The sequence below is a fragment of the Hemitrygon akajei genome, chromosome 7 (genome assembly GCF_048418815.1).
Source record: "Hemitrygon akajei chromosome 7, sHemAka1.3, whole genome shotgun sequence".
In the NCBI taxonomy this organism is placed as follows: Eukaryota; Metazoa; Chordata; class Chondrichthyes; order Myliobatiformes; family Dasyatidae; genus Hemitrygon; species Hemitrygon akajei.
Window position 1 is genome coordinate 118,932,367 of NC_133130.1, and position 12,634 is coordinate 118,945,000.

The 12,634-nt window shown below is 46.1% G+C and overlaps 1 protein-coding gene across 1 annotated transcript; it reads left to right on the top strand.

Moving 5' to 3' along the window:
* Window positions 1–469: 469 nt before the first annotated feature.
* Window positions 470–12,273, top strand: LOC140730865 (zinc-binding protein A33-like). The gene is made up of 6 exons (XM_073051841.1): window positions 470–909; window positions 1,508–1,603; window positions 2,446–2,679; window positions 3,201–3,223; window positions 3,311–3,429; window positions 11,635–12,273. The coding sequence occupies exons 1-6, from the start codon at window positions 493–495 to the stop codon at window positions 12,186–12,188; spliced, it is 1,443 nt and encodes a 480-aa protein (XP_072907942.1). The 5' UTR covers window positions 470–492; the 3' UTR covers window positions 12,189–12,273.
* The last annotated feature ends 361 nt before the right edge of the window (window positions 12,274–12,634 follow it).

Sequence of the window (12,634 nt, forward strand, 5' to 3'; positions counted from 1 at the left end):
CTGCAGTCTCTTCTGCCTCTCTTTCAGAACTTGCCCCTTTCAGTCCTGCTTTAGACTGAACCAGGCTCTTCTCTCCGGCCGGCTTCATTTCTGTTCTGCTTCTTCTTTAGCCAATCACGCCTACTGGGACACAGGCCGCCAAAAGCAGCTTGTCAGAGTCCCCTGTCCAGGGTCGAGGGTTGATGGGCCCTGAGGCTTCAACTTTGACCACACAGCTTCAGTAGTCTTTTGGAAATTCAATTGACGTTGGCTTTTTACGGATTGGGGTTGCTAGCCCAATCCCCAGCCCACTTGCTTTCGCAGCCATGCTTGGACAGTCTATGGCCGAGTTTTTATTACTGACCTGTTTAATCTGTTCCTTATCCCACCCAGATGTGGAAATAGCAACATTCATTCCCTGAGACGGAAGCGCGTGTAGTGGACAATCGCGGTACTGCAGAGGATCAGCACCTCCCCGGAAGTGAAAGCGTTCTGAATCAGCAAGTGCCGGGGATGAACATGGCTTCGAGAGGACAGTTCGAGAGTTTAACCGAGGAGGTAATTTGTCCTATCTGCCTGGATTTCTTCACCGATCCTGTAATACTAGAGTGCGGACACAACTTCTGTCGCTCTTGTATCACACGGTGTTGGGAAAGGGAGGAGAGAAACTCCTGCCCGGAATGTAGAGAGGTGTTTGCTGACACCACCCTCAGGGTCAATCGGGCCTTAGCAAATCTGGCTGAAAAGGCTCGAAATCTAAACCTGAATCCAAAAGGGGAGGAAAGTAAACATCACTGCGAGGAACATGAGGAAGAACTGAAGCTGTTTTGTGAAACTGACAAAACACTGATCTGTCTGATCTGTAGAGATACGCAGAAGCACAGAGAGCACCGCTTCCTGCCGATTAAAGAAGCTGCTACAATGTGCAAGGTAAAACTAACCCGAATTTAATACTCAGCACATCCTCCATTGTCATGCCGACGGACACACCAGCCTTCATAAGCAATATATCATTCTCTGCACCTTTCGCTATCTCCGACGGGATTCTACCACTAAGTACACCTTTTCCTTTCACATTCCACCGTCGCGTCTCCACTCTCTGCAGGGATCGCTCTCTATGTAATTCACTCATCCACTCGCTACTCCCACTAATCTCCCACCTGACACTGATGCCTGCAAGGGGGACAAGTGTTACATTCTGAATACCATAGCTCTTCCCTCGTCACCATTCAGGGCCCCAAACAGTCCCAATTCCTCCCGTTTCTTCCATGGTCGATTGTCATCTCGTATTTGATTCCTTCCTCTTCAGCTCTTTCCCGCTCCACCTGTCCCCGCTCAGCTTCTCACTTCCTCACTCTCCCTCACGTTCCCCCTTACGTTGTTTCACCCGTCACCTGCCAACTGGTTCTCATCCCCAACCTTTTTATTCTGTGTGCGTTTTGTGTTATTCTGTGTGCGACAATCAGATGTAATCATCTGCTTCTTTTCTTGCATTATGTCCCAATTTCCTTCGCTCTCTGACTTCTAGGATCAGATAAGATCTTCCTTAGACTCTCTCACAAAAAAGACATCTGACTTCCTGGAAAAGGAGCAGCAACAGAAAGAGAAGATTTCCGGAGTTCGGGTGAGGCTTCCTGAGCGGACTTTCTTATATTACTCTATAGCATTGCTCACTTTAATGCGGGAATAGCCGAGTCGCAGCTCCAGTGACCTGGGCTCGATCCTGAACCCTGTTGCTATCTGTGTGAAGTTTGCTTGTTTCCATGTGAGCAGGACACATCCCAAGGACAAGCTGGATAATTACGATTATCCAAGGGTGTTTGTGAACAGATTGGAGTGAATGAGTCAGTGAGGGAGAATAGGTTTCAGGGTACAGAGGAGATTTACCAGGATGCTGCCTGGTTTAGGGAATGTGCATTATGATCAGAGATTAAGGGAGCTTGGATTTTACTCTCTGGAGAGAAGGAAGATGAGAGGAGACGTGACAGAGGTATACAAGCTATTACGAGGATTAGATAGAGTGGACATCCAGCGCCTCTTCCCCAGGGCACCACTGCTCAGTACAAGAGGACATGGCTTTAAGGTAAGGGGAGGGAAGTTCAAGGGGGATATTAGAGGAAGGTTTTTCACTCAGAGAGTGGTTGGTGCGTGGAATGTACTGCCTGAGTCAGTAGTAGAGGCAGATATACTAGTGGAGATTAAGAGACTACTAGACAGGTAAATGGAGGAATTTAAGGTGCAGTGGTCATATGGGAGGCAGGGTTTAAGGGTCAGGACAGCATTGTGGGCTGAAGGGCCTGTACTGTGCTGTATTGTTCTATATTCTAAACATGAGGGGATGGGTTTGGGATGCTCTCAGAACTGGCATGGATTTTAATGGACCAAATGGTCATAGTAATATCATAAGAAAATACAACACAGCAATACAGTAAATTAATTAATTAATTTTCACCTTTCATTCAACAGGAGCAGTCATGCAGCGTTCAGTCCCACATCACATCCCAGTTTGCTGAACTGCGCCAGGTTATCACTGAGAAAGAGCAGAGCCTACTTAGGGAGCTGAGGGAAGAAGAGGCGAGGATTCTGAATCCAATGGAGAAAAATCTTAGTGAGATTCAACGTAATATCAGGTTTATTCAGGAGGAAATCTCAAAGTTAAAGGAACAGATGGATCAAAATGACAGTGTGATATTTCTCAAGGTGAGGGATTATATTTCAATTTGTATCTATCAAAGGGCGCTAAACCAACAGTGGTATTTTTGAAATAAGCACAGCACAGCGGTCAATTCTAACAAATCAATTGCCGCTGCTGGCAGCCTCGTACAGATTATTATACTTCTATGACACGCCCTACAATCACTCCAACAATCATGTTCCAAAATGTCGAAGCTATGTATTTGATCCTTTATCAGAAACATACAAACTTGAAAGGAGGAAACTAACGTAATTAATCGTAAATTAAGCTGCAACGAGGCGGTCAGCAAAAGATTTCACATCCATCCAGTCCTAGCTGAGAACAGCCCAGAACAAAGCACCAAACTGTAACTTATTCCCTTCCCTTTTACCACACCCCCACTCACATGACGTGTTACTATAATAAATAAGCACACAGCATACAATGCAGAGTGGGAAGTTTCAACACCTTGTAATGATGTGGATAAAATTCAAGATGTGGACAGTAAGTCCAATTGTAATCAGATTTGTGTTTTTATGTCTTTCAGGTGGAAGCTCGTCGGAACAGGAGGTAGGACATGCTCTTAACTGAAACCCTGTATGCATTGGTGAAATTGTTCAAAATTGCAGTTTATCAGCTGCAGTTTAATGTTTACAGGGTTAATGACGTAGTCCAAGAATTTTTAGTGACAGATGAGGATCTGCCGGTTGAAAAATTTGATCAACCCTATTTGTGGAACACAGTATTGAGAGAAACTCTTGATGCCATTAATCGAGGTAAAATTTACAAAGATACATTTTTCCTTGTTTATGAGATGGAATAAAGTCATAATTTGATAATCTAGGAAGGTTTATGCAGGTGTTGAATTCACAGTCCATTTCATCCATCTGCAAGATTAAGATGTCTTCTTGAATGTCTCATTTGTGTGTGTTTGTTTCAAACCCCTTTGACAATTTCCTATCTGTGTACATGTCTAAATCTGTGAAAATATTCAATAGGTGCAATATGTGCATTTAATGTTAGATAAATGTGTACAATATACATCCTGAAATTGTTTTCCTTCTCAACCATCCACGAAAACAGAGAAGTATCCCAAAGAATGAATTACAGTTAAAACATTAGGAACCCAAAGCCCACCCAGCTCCCCCTCCAACGTAGGAGCATCATGAAAATAATGACAACCCGACCAGCAAAGATGCATTAGCCCCTCCACCCAATACTCAAGCATGCAGCAAAGTATCAGTCAAGACACAGACTTACCGTACCACAAAAACTACACGTCCACTCGTTATTTCGACATAACACAGGCACTCTCCCTAATAAGGGGGAAAAAAGCTAACCCCGTTTCATAGCAAGAGGGGAGACATAACAAACAACTCATCCAAAAATAATGTTAAAACTCTGTTGTATTGTTTTTTTTCTGAGCTCTGCGCGCGGAGAGGCGTAGCTCTCCGACACACAACCCCCGGCTGTCACCGATATTCTGTGTTCTCCTGCGACACCTCAGTCATGAACACTGGGCTAGAATCAGCACATCCGCAGTATCATGAAATCCAGGAAACCTGAAGGGTCTCTCATCTTCCATTCTGCGTCCTTGGGATATAAAAAAACCTCCGGTCATGAGGCCAGGAGAGCTGTATTCCATTCCAGCAAAGAACCGAAGTCAGAATGCAAACCCAGATTAGCGTCTTAAAAAAAAAGCACACCCTGTAAAGAAAACAGACGAGATATCGAAGATATAAATAAAAGAGTCAACGTTCAGTGCCAACGTACATTGGCCTCGCGTTCTATTCAAATATTTTAATTATACCTGTTTCTACTGCTTCTGCTGACAGCAAATCCCATCTGCCCACCATCTTCCCCATGGCAAAGTTACCCGAAAGATCTTTCATAAAAAAAATTCCACCTCACTCTCAATTTGTGCCAGTTGGTTGGGTACTCCTATGTTTTGGGAAAAAAAAGACTCTCTCTCTTAATAGCGTGCAGTCAGACTGTCAGGAAGGGCGGGAAGATGCGAGGACAAAATTTCAGCCAGCAGTGTGAGTATGATTCGGGATGCAGAATCAAAAAGGGTAGCAAATACAGTACTCAAAATGTCATATCTCAACGCATGGAATATAGGAAGAAATTCCTCTAGTGGGCACACAGTACACTGCAGATGCTGTGGTCAAATCAACACGTACAAACAAGCTGGATGAACTCAGCAGGTCGGGCAGCATCCATTGAAAGGAGCAATCAACTTTCGGGCCGAGACCCTTCGTTAGGACTAAAGAAAGAGGGGCAGGGGCCCTATAAAGAAGGTGGCGAGGGTGGAGGTGTCAGGTGAAAAGCCAATCAGAGGGAAGATCAAGGGGTGGGGGAGGGGAAGCAGGGAGGGGATAGGCAGGAGAAGTGAAGAAGGAATCTAAGGGGAAGGCACTGTGGGTAGTATAAAGAAGGCAGAATCATGAGAGAGGTGATAGGCAGCTAGAAGAGGAGGCAGAGTGAAAGTGGGATGGTGGAAGGGAGAGGGAGGGAATTACCGGAAGTTGGAGAATTCGATGTTCATACCAAGGGGCTGGAGACTACCCAGATGGTATATGAGGTGTTTTTCGTCCAAAATGATGCTGTCATCAATGATGCCCTCACCCGCATCTCCTCCATTTCCTGCACTTCAGCCCTCACCCCATCCTCCCATCACCACAACAGGGACCGAGTTCCCCTTGTCCTCACCTATCACCCCACCAGCCTCCAGATCCAGCATATTATCCTCCGCAACTTCTGCCACCTTCTACAGGACCCCACCACTAAGGACATCTTTCCCTCTCCACCCCTCTCTGCTTTTCGCACGGATTGTTCCCTCCGTGACTGCCCGGTCCACACGTCCCTCCCCACAGATCTCCCACCTGGTACTTATCCCTGCAAGCGTAAGTGCTACACCTGTCCCTACACCTCCTCTCTTACGACCATTCAGGGCCACAAACAGTCCTTCCAGGTGAGGCAACACTTCACTTGTGAGTCTTTTGGGGTAATTTATTGCATCTGGTGCTCCCAGTGCGGCCTCCTCTACATCGGCGAGACTCGACGTAGATTGGGGGACCGCTTCGTTGAGCACCTCCGCTCCGTCTGCCACAACAGACAGGATCTCCCAGTTGCCATCCACTTCAACTCTGCTTCACATTCCTATTCGGATATGTCCATACACGGCCTCCTCTACTGCCATGATGAGGCCAAACTCCGGTTGGAGGAGCAACACCTCATATACCGTCTGGGTAGTCTCCAGCCCCTTGGTATGAACATCGAATTCTCCAACTTCCGGTAATTCCATCCCTCTCCCTTCCACCATCCCACTTTCACTCTGCCTCCTCTTCTAGCTGCCTATCACCTCTCTTATGATTCTGCCTTCTTCTACTACCCATAGTGCTTTCACCTTAGATTCCTTCTTCACCTCTCCTGCCTATCCCCTTCCTGCTTCCCGTACCCCACCCCTTGATCTTTCCTCTGATTGGTTTTTCACCTGACACATTCCACCCTCCCCTACCTTCTTTATAGGGCCCCTGCCCCCTCCTTCTTCAGTCGTGACGAAGGGTCTCGGCCCGAAACGTTGACTGCTCCTTTCAATGGATGCTGCCCGACCTGCTGAGTTCATCCAGCTTGTTTGTACGTGTTGATTCCGATAGTGGGTGAGTCTTGGACCAGATGGCATGGCCTCCAACGAGAGGGATATCCATTTAGGACAGAGATGAGGAAGAATTCCTTTTTGCCACAGGATCGTGCATCTGAAACAGGCAGGTGCGAAGACAACTAATTGAGTAAATTTAAAGTGGAACAACACACACACACAAAATGCTGGAGGAAATCAGCAGGCCAGGAAGCGTCTATGAAAAAGAGTAAACAGTCGACGGTTCGGGCTGAAACCCTTAAACAGGATATGTGTTGCTTAAGGGTCCCTGCAATTTCCCCCCGTCATAATGAGGGGCTGCGGGTGATGGGGATGTTTGAAAGGGGACAATCTTTGTCTCATCTCCATCTTTGTCCTTCTCCATCTTCTCATTACGTTCACGCACACAGTTCTCCCACAGGTTTTGCACCCTGCTGTCCTAAATGGAACCCTCTGATTCTGTTTCAATCTGCCATTTATCGCCCCCTGCTGGTTCCGATTGTCACCTCCTTTACCGTCTCGAGCCTTCAAACTCCCTCACTTCACACTTCACACTCACAAATGAATGTTAACATTGACTGAAGGGCCTATTCCTGTGCTGTACTGTTCTATGTTCTCTTTCCCTGTTCAGAAGAATGAGAGGAGATCTCAGGGAAGCACAAAGTTCTTTCAGGGCTCAACTAGCAGGATGTGTGGATGATGTTTCGACTGTCCGAGGAGTCAAGCGTCAGTGGAATTCTGTTTGGAATTCTCTGCACTGGGATGGTAGGGATCTCCCAGTCATTCCATTCATTTAACGTCACAGAGCCATTCGTCGGACGGCATAGAAATGTGTTCTTTACTCCATCTCTTTTGTGCTGACTTATTTATACATCTACATCTATCCCACCGGACGGCATTGGGCCAGTCTCTTTCTGTGCCTTGCCTATTGAAAGTTTTGTCCAAATGTACCTTAAGCACAGAAGACTGGAGGCCTGTAGCCTGCAGAGGTAGGTGCTGGGGCCCATGATCAACTGTAGTTCTGGGTACAGTAACAGTGTTTTAAAATACATCTTGGCAGGTACGTGGTTAAGAAAGTTGGAAAGGGAAATGGGCAAATGCGACTAACTTATTAAAGGAAGATGGTCGGCACGAACAGGTTGGGCTAAAGGATCTATGTGACCTTCTGTTTAAATACATCCAGTATTCACTCACCTCTTTCCCATACCCTTTTCTACTGGCTATCTCCCCTATTCATTTCTATTCTTGTGGGAAGATTTCTACCTGAAACGTAGACTGCCCATCTCTTCCACACATGCTGTCTGACCGGCTGACTTCCTCCTGCGCTTTGTGTGTGTTGACCAGGAAAACTCTACTCTCCATCCCAGAGTATAAACTTCGGGTATATATTGGTTGTCCATCTGCCGTAGTTGTGTAAACCTCCGAGAATGTTTGCTCGGCCACGCGACAGTGCCTGAGCCCCATTATGAAGCAGGCATCGGTGTAGAGGAGCACTGAGTAGAAATGCTTTGGCTCAGCGGGAAACCGGCGATAAAGAGACGAACTAGGTTATCTGTTTAGAATACAGACTGAAAGAATGTTTGCGAGGCCGGTTTTCTGCGCTCGATGTCAGATGTAGGAAGCCCGGGAGACTTCCAGCCTCCCAGGCAGCCACATCTGCACAAGGAGCGTTGAGCAGCAACTCCTTAGGGACCACGTTAGGAATCTGGAGATGCAGATCTATTATCTTCGACTGGTCAGGGAGAGTGAGGAGGTGATAGAGAGCAGCTATAGGCAAGTAGTCACTATGGGGTTACAGGAGATGGAGAAATGGGTAACAGTTAGGATAGGGAAGGGCAAGAAGCAGATGCCAGAGAGTACCCCAAAGGCTGTCCCGTTAACAATAAGTACTCTTTTTTGAGTACTGTTGGGGGAGATTGCCTACCGGGGGAAGCAACAGTGGTCACGCCCCTCTGCAAAGAGTCTGGCCCTGTGGCTCAGAAACATAGGGAAAGTAAGAAGATGAAAGCAGTGATAGGGAATACTATAGTTAGGGGGTCAGACAGACGATTCTGTGGACTCAGGAAAGAAACGCGGATGGTAGTTTGTTTTCCAGGTGCCAGCGTCCAGGATGTTTCTGATCGCGTCCACAATATCTTGAAGTCTACTGTGGGAGGCAAGGGAGAAGATTGCTGAGCCTCTGGCGATGATCCTCAATGGGTACGGGAGAGGTTCCGGAGGACTGGAAGATTGTGGATGCTGTTCCTTTATTCAGGAAAGGGAGTAGATAGCCCAGGAAATTGTAGACCAGTGATTCTTACCTCAGTGGTTGGTAAGTTGATGGATAAAATCCTGAGAGGCAAGATTTATGAACATTTGGAGAGGTATAAAATGATTAGAAATAGACAGCATGGCTTTGTCAAGGGCAGGTCGTGCCTTACGAGCCTGATTGTTTTTTTTTGAGGGTGTGACTAATCACATAGATGAAGGAAGGGCAGTAGTTGTAGTGTATATGGATGTAGGTGGTGATATGAAGTGACGGAGCAAAGGGACGTTGGCTCACAAATAGTGAAAGATAGGAGAGAGTGCGAAAGAGAGGATAGGTGATAGAGAAGGGAGCCACTCAAACCGATGAATGTGTCTAGTTTAATGCAAGAAGTATTATGAACAAAGCTGATCAACTTAGAGCGTGGATCAGCACTTGAAACTATGATGTTGGTGCCATTACAGAGACTGGTATGGTACAGGGGCAGGAATGGCTACTTCAAGTGCTAGGCTTTAGATGTTTCAGAACGGACAGGGAAGGAGTCAAAAGAGGTGTGGACTTGGTACTGATGTTCGGAGATAGCGTGACGGCTGCAGAAAAGGAAGGAGTCAAGGAGGGGTTCTCTATGGAGTCTCTGTGGGTGCTAGGTAGAAATAGGAAGGGATCAATAGCTCTACTGTATGATTTTTATAGACCACCCAATCATAACAGGGACATCAAGGAACAGACAGGGAGACAGATTCTGGGAAGGAACAATAATAATAAGGTTGTTGGGGTGGTATATATTAATTCCCAAATATTGATCGGCATCTACCTAGAGTGAACGGTTTAGATGGGGTGGAGTTTGTTAAGTGTGTTCAGGAAGGTTTCTTGACACAATATGTACATAACCCTACAAGAGGAGAGGCCGTACTTGATCTGGTTTTTGGAAATGTACATGGTCAGGTGTCAGGTCTCTCAGTGGGAGAGCATTTTGGAGATGGTGATCAAAATTCTCTCTCCTTTCTCATAGCATTGGAGATGGATAGGAACTGACAAGTTAGGGAAACGTTTAATTGGGTTAAGTGGAAACATGAAGCTGTCAGGCAGGAACATGGAAGCATGAATTGGAAACAGATGTTCTCAAGGAAACGTAAAGAAGACATGTTGGAAATGTTCAGGGGATATTTGCGTGGGGTTCTCCGTTGATACGTTCCAACAAGACACTGAAAGGATGGTTGAGTACAGGAGCCGTCATGTATAAAGTCTGTTGTGAATCCAGTCAAGAAGAAAAGAAGAGCTTTCAAAAGGTTCAAAAACTAGTTTATGATAGAGATCTAGAAGATTATAAAAGGAGCAGGAAGGAGTTTAAGATTGAAATTAGGAGAGACAAAAGGGACCATGAGAGGGTCTCGGCGGTAAGGATTAAGGAAAACCCCAAGGCATTCCACAAGTATGTGAAAAGCAAGAGGATATGACGTCAGAGAACAGGATTAATCATGTGTGACAGTGGAAAAGTGTGTATGGAACAGGAAGATTAATGAATACTTTGCTTCAGAATTCATTATGGAAAAGGATCTCGACGAATATAGGGAAGACTTGCAGCGGACTGAAAAGCTTGAACATGTAGATATTAAGGAAGAAGATGTGCTGGAGCTTTTGGAATGCATCAAGACGGATAGGTCACCGGGACTGGACGGATGTACCCCAGGCTACTGTCGGAAGTGAGGGAGGAGATTTCTGAATCTCGGGCGGTGATCTTCGCTTCATCAAGGAGGACGGGAGATGTTCCGGAGGATTGGAGGGTTGTGGATTTTGTTCCCTTATTCAAGAAAGGCGTAGGGATAGCCAAGGAAATTATAGACTAGTGAGTCTTATTCAGTGGTTGGTAAGTTGATGGAGAAGATCCTGAGAGGCAGGATTTGGAGAGGCAAAATACGATCAGGAATAGTCAGCATGGCTTTGTCAAAGGCCAGTCGTGCCTTACGAGCCTGGTTAAATTTTTTGAGGCTGTGACTAAACACATTGATGTGCACATAGTGTACAAACACATAGAGCTATAGATGTGCATATGGATTTTAGCAAAGCATTTGATAAGCTACCCCATGCAAGGCTTATTGAGAAAGTAAGGAGGCATGGGATCCAAGGGGACATTGCTTTGTGGATCCAGAACTGGCTTGCCCACAGAAGGCAAAGAGTGATTGTAGACGGGTTATATTCTGCATGGAAGTCGGTGACCATGGATCTGTTTTGGAACCCCTTCTCTTTGTCACTTTTATAAATGGCCAGCATTAGGAAGTGGAGGTCTGGGTTAGTAAATCTGATGACACAAATGTTGGAGGGCTGATAGTGGTTACAGCGGGACGCTGATAGGATGCAAAACTGGGCCGGGAAGTGGTAGATGGTGTTTCAATCCATATAAGTGTGAGGCTTTTCATTTTGGTAGTCAAATATGATGGCAGAATATAGCATTAATGTCAAGATTTTAGGATGAGTGGGAGAGGTAATGTTTCAGCTATATAGGACCCTGGTCGGACTCTACTTAGAGTACTGTGCTCAGTTCTGTTCGCCTCACTGGATGAGGAAACTATAGAAAGGGTGCAGAAGAGATTTAAAAGTATGTTGCTTTGATTGGGGAGCATGCTTTATGAGAATAGATCGATTGAAATCGGCCTTTTCTCCTTGGGGCGATGGTGGATGTGAAGTGACCTGATAGAGGTGTACAAGATAATGAGAGGCATTGATCGTGCGGATAGTCAGAGGCTTTTTCCCAGGGTTGAAATGGCTCATGAGAGAACATATTTTAAGGTGCTTGGAAGTAGTTAAAGAGGAGAGGTCAGGGGTTGGTTTTGTTTTTTTTTAAACGCAGAGAGTGTTGAGTGCGTGGAATGTACTGCCTGTGGCAATGGTGGAGAGGGAAACAGCAGGGTCTTTAAAGAGATTCCTGGATGGCTACATGGAGCTTAGAAAAATAGAGCGCTATGTCTAAGTCTTGATAGTTCGAAGGTCAGGACATGTTCGGCACAGCTTGTGGGACGAAGGACCTGTATTGTGCTGTACGTTTTCTGTGTTGCTATGTTTCTATGACTCTCTGACTCTTTGTTTCTCCCCCCCAAGTCTCTGTCACCCTAGATGTGGAAACGGCGAGTCCGGAGCTCGAGGTGTCTGAGGATCGGAAGAGTGTGAGATGGACTGAGACCCAGAGGTATCTCCCTGTCACCGGGAAGAGATTCAAATTCTGGGCTTGTGTACTGGGATCAGAGGGATTCACAATGGGGAGACATTACTGGGAGGTGGAGGTGGCTGGAAATCGAGACTGGTGTCTGGGAGTCGCCACAGAGTCTGTGGAAAAGGAGGGAGCTGTCAGCCTGAGTCCGGATACCGGATTCTGGATCATCCGGCGGTATTATGACGTATTACAGCGGAATTATGACGTGATCCCTGTTCTCCCCTCCACTGAGTCCCGTCTCCCTGCCGGTCTCATCCACGGGAGGGTGGGAGTTTATCTCAGTTACGAGTCTGGGATAGTTTCGTTTTACAACGCGGTGACCAAGACCCATCTCCTCACATTCAATGGAAATAAATTTACGGAGAAACTTTATCCCTTCTTTGCGTCATGGGATAGAAATGAGTGGCTGAGAATCTGCTCCGGTTCCGCTCCATGTCTGTAAACGGGTCGGCTCCCGGGAACGGGATTAGGAGTAAAGTCGCTGTAAATATAAATGTGCGGAGAATGAAATAAACACGAGATGAGAATTATTGAACCATTAATTTTAACTGTTTCATTGCATCCAATGACAGAACAGTAACAATGCCGAGTCAGCAGCAGCTGCGGGCGGCAAATACTGAGTTCCTGGGGTCCTAATGTCCACCCGCACGAAAACAGATTAAATGGGATGTTTGAGTGATGCTGACTGTAAAAGGATAGTGAGTGTGACTTGGTAAACCAATAAGGTATAGGAGCACAGTTTGGCCATTCATCCCATCGACTCCGCTTCGCCATTTTATCACGGCCAATCCCAGTGAACCCCCTATACCTGTCTTCTTTCCATATCCTTTGATGGCCTCATGGCCTGATCGATCAGGAAATGATCAATTTCAACCTTAAATATAACCA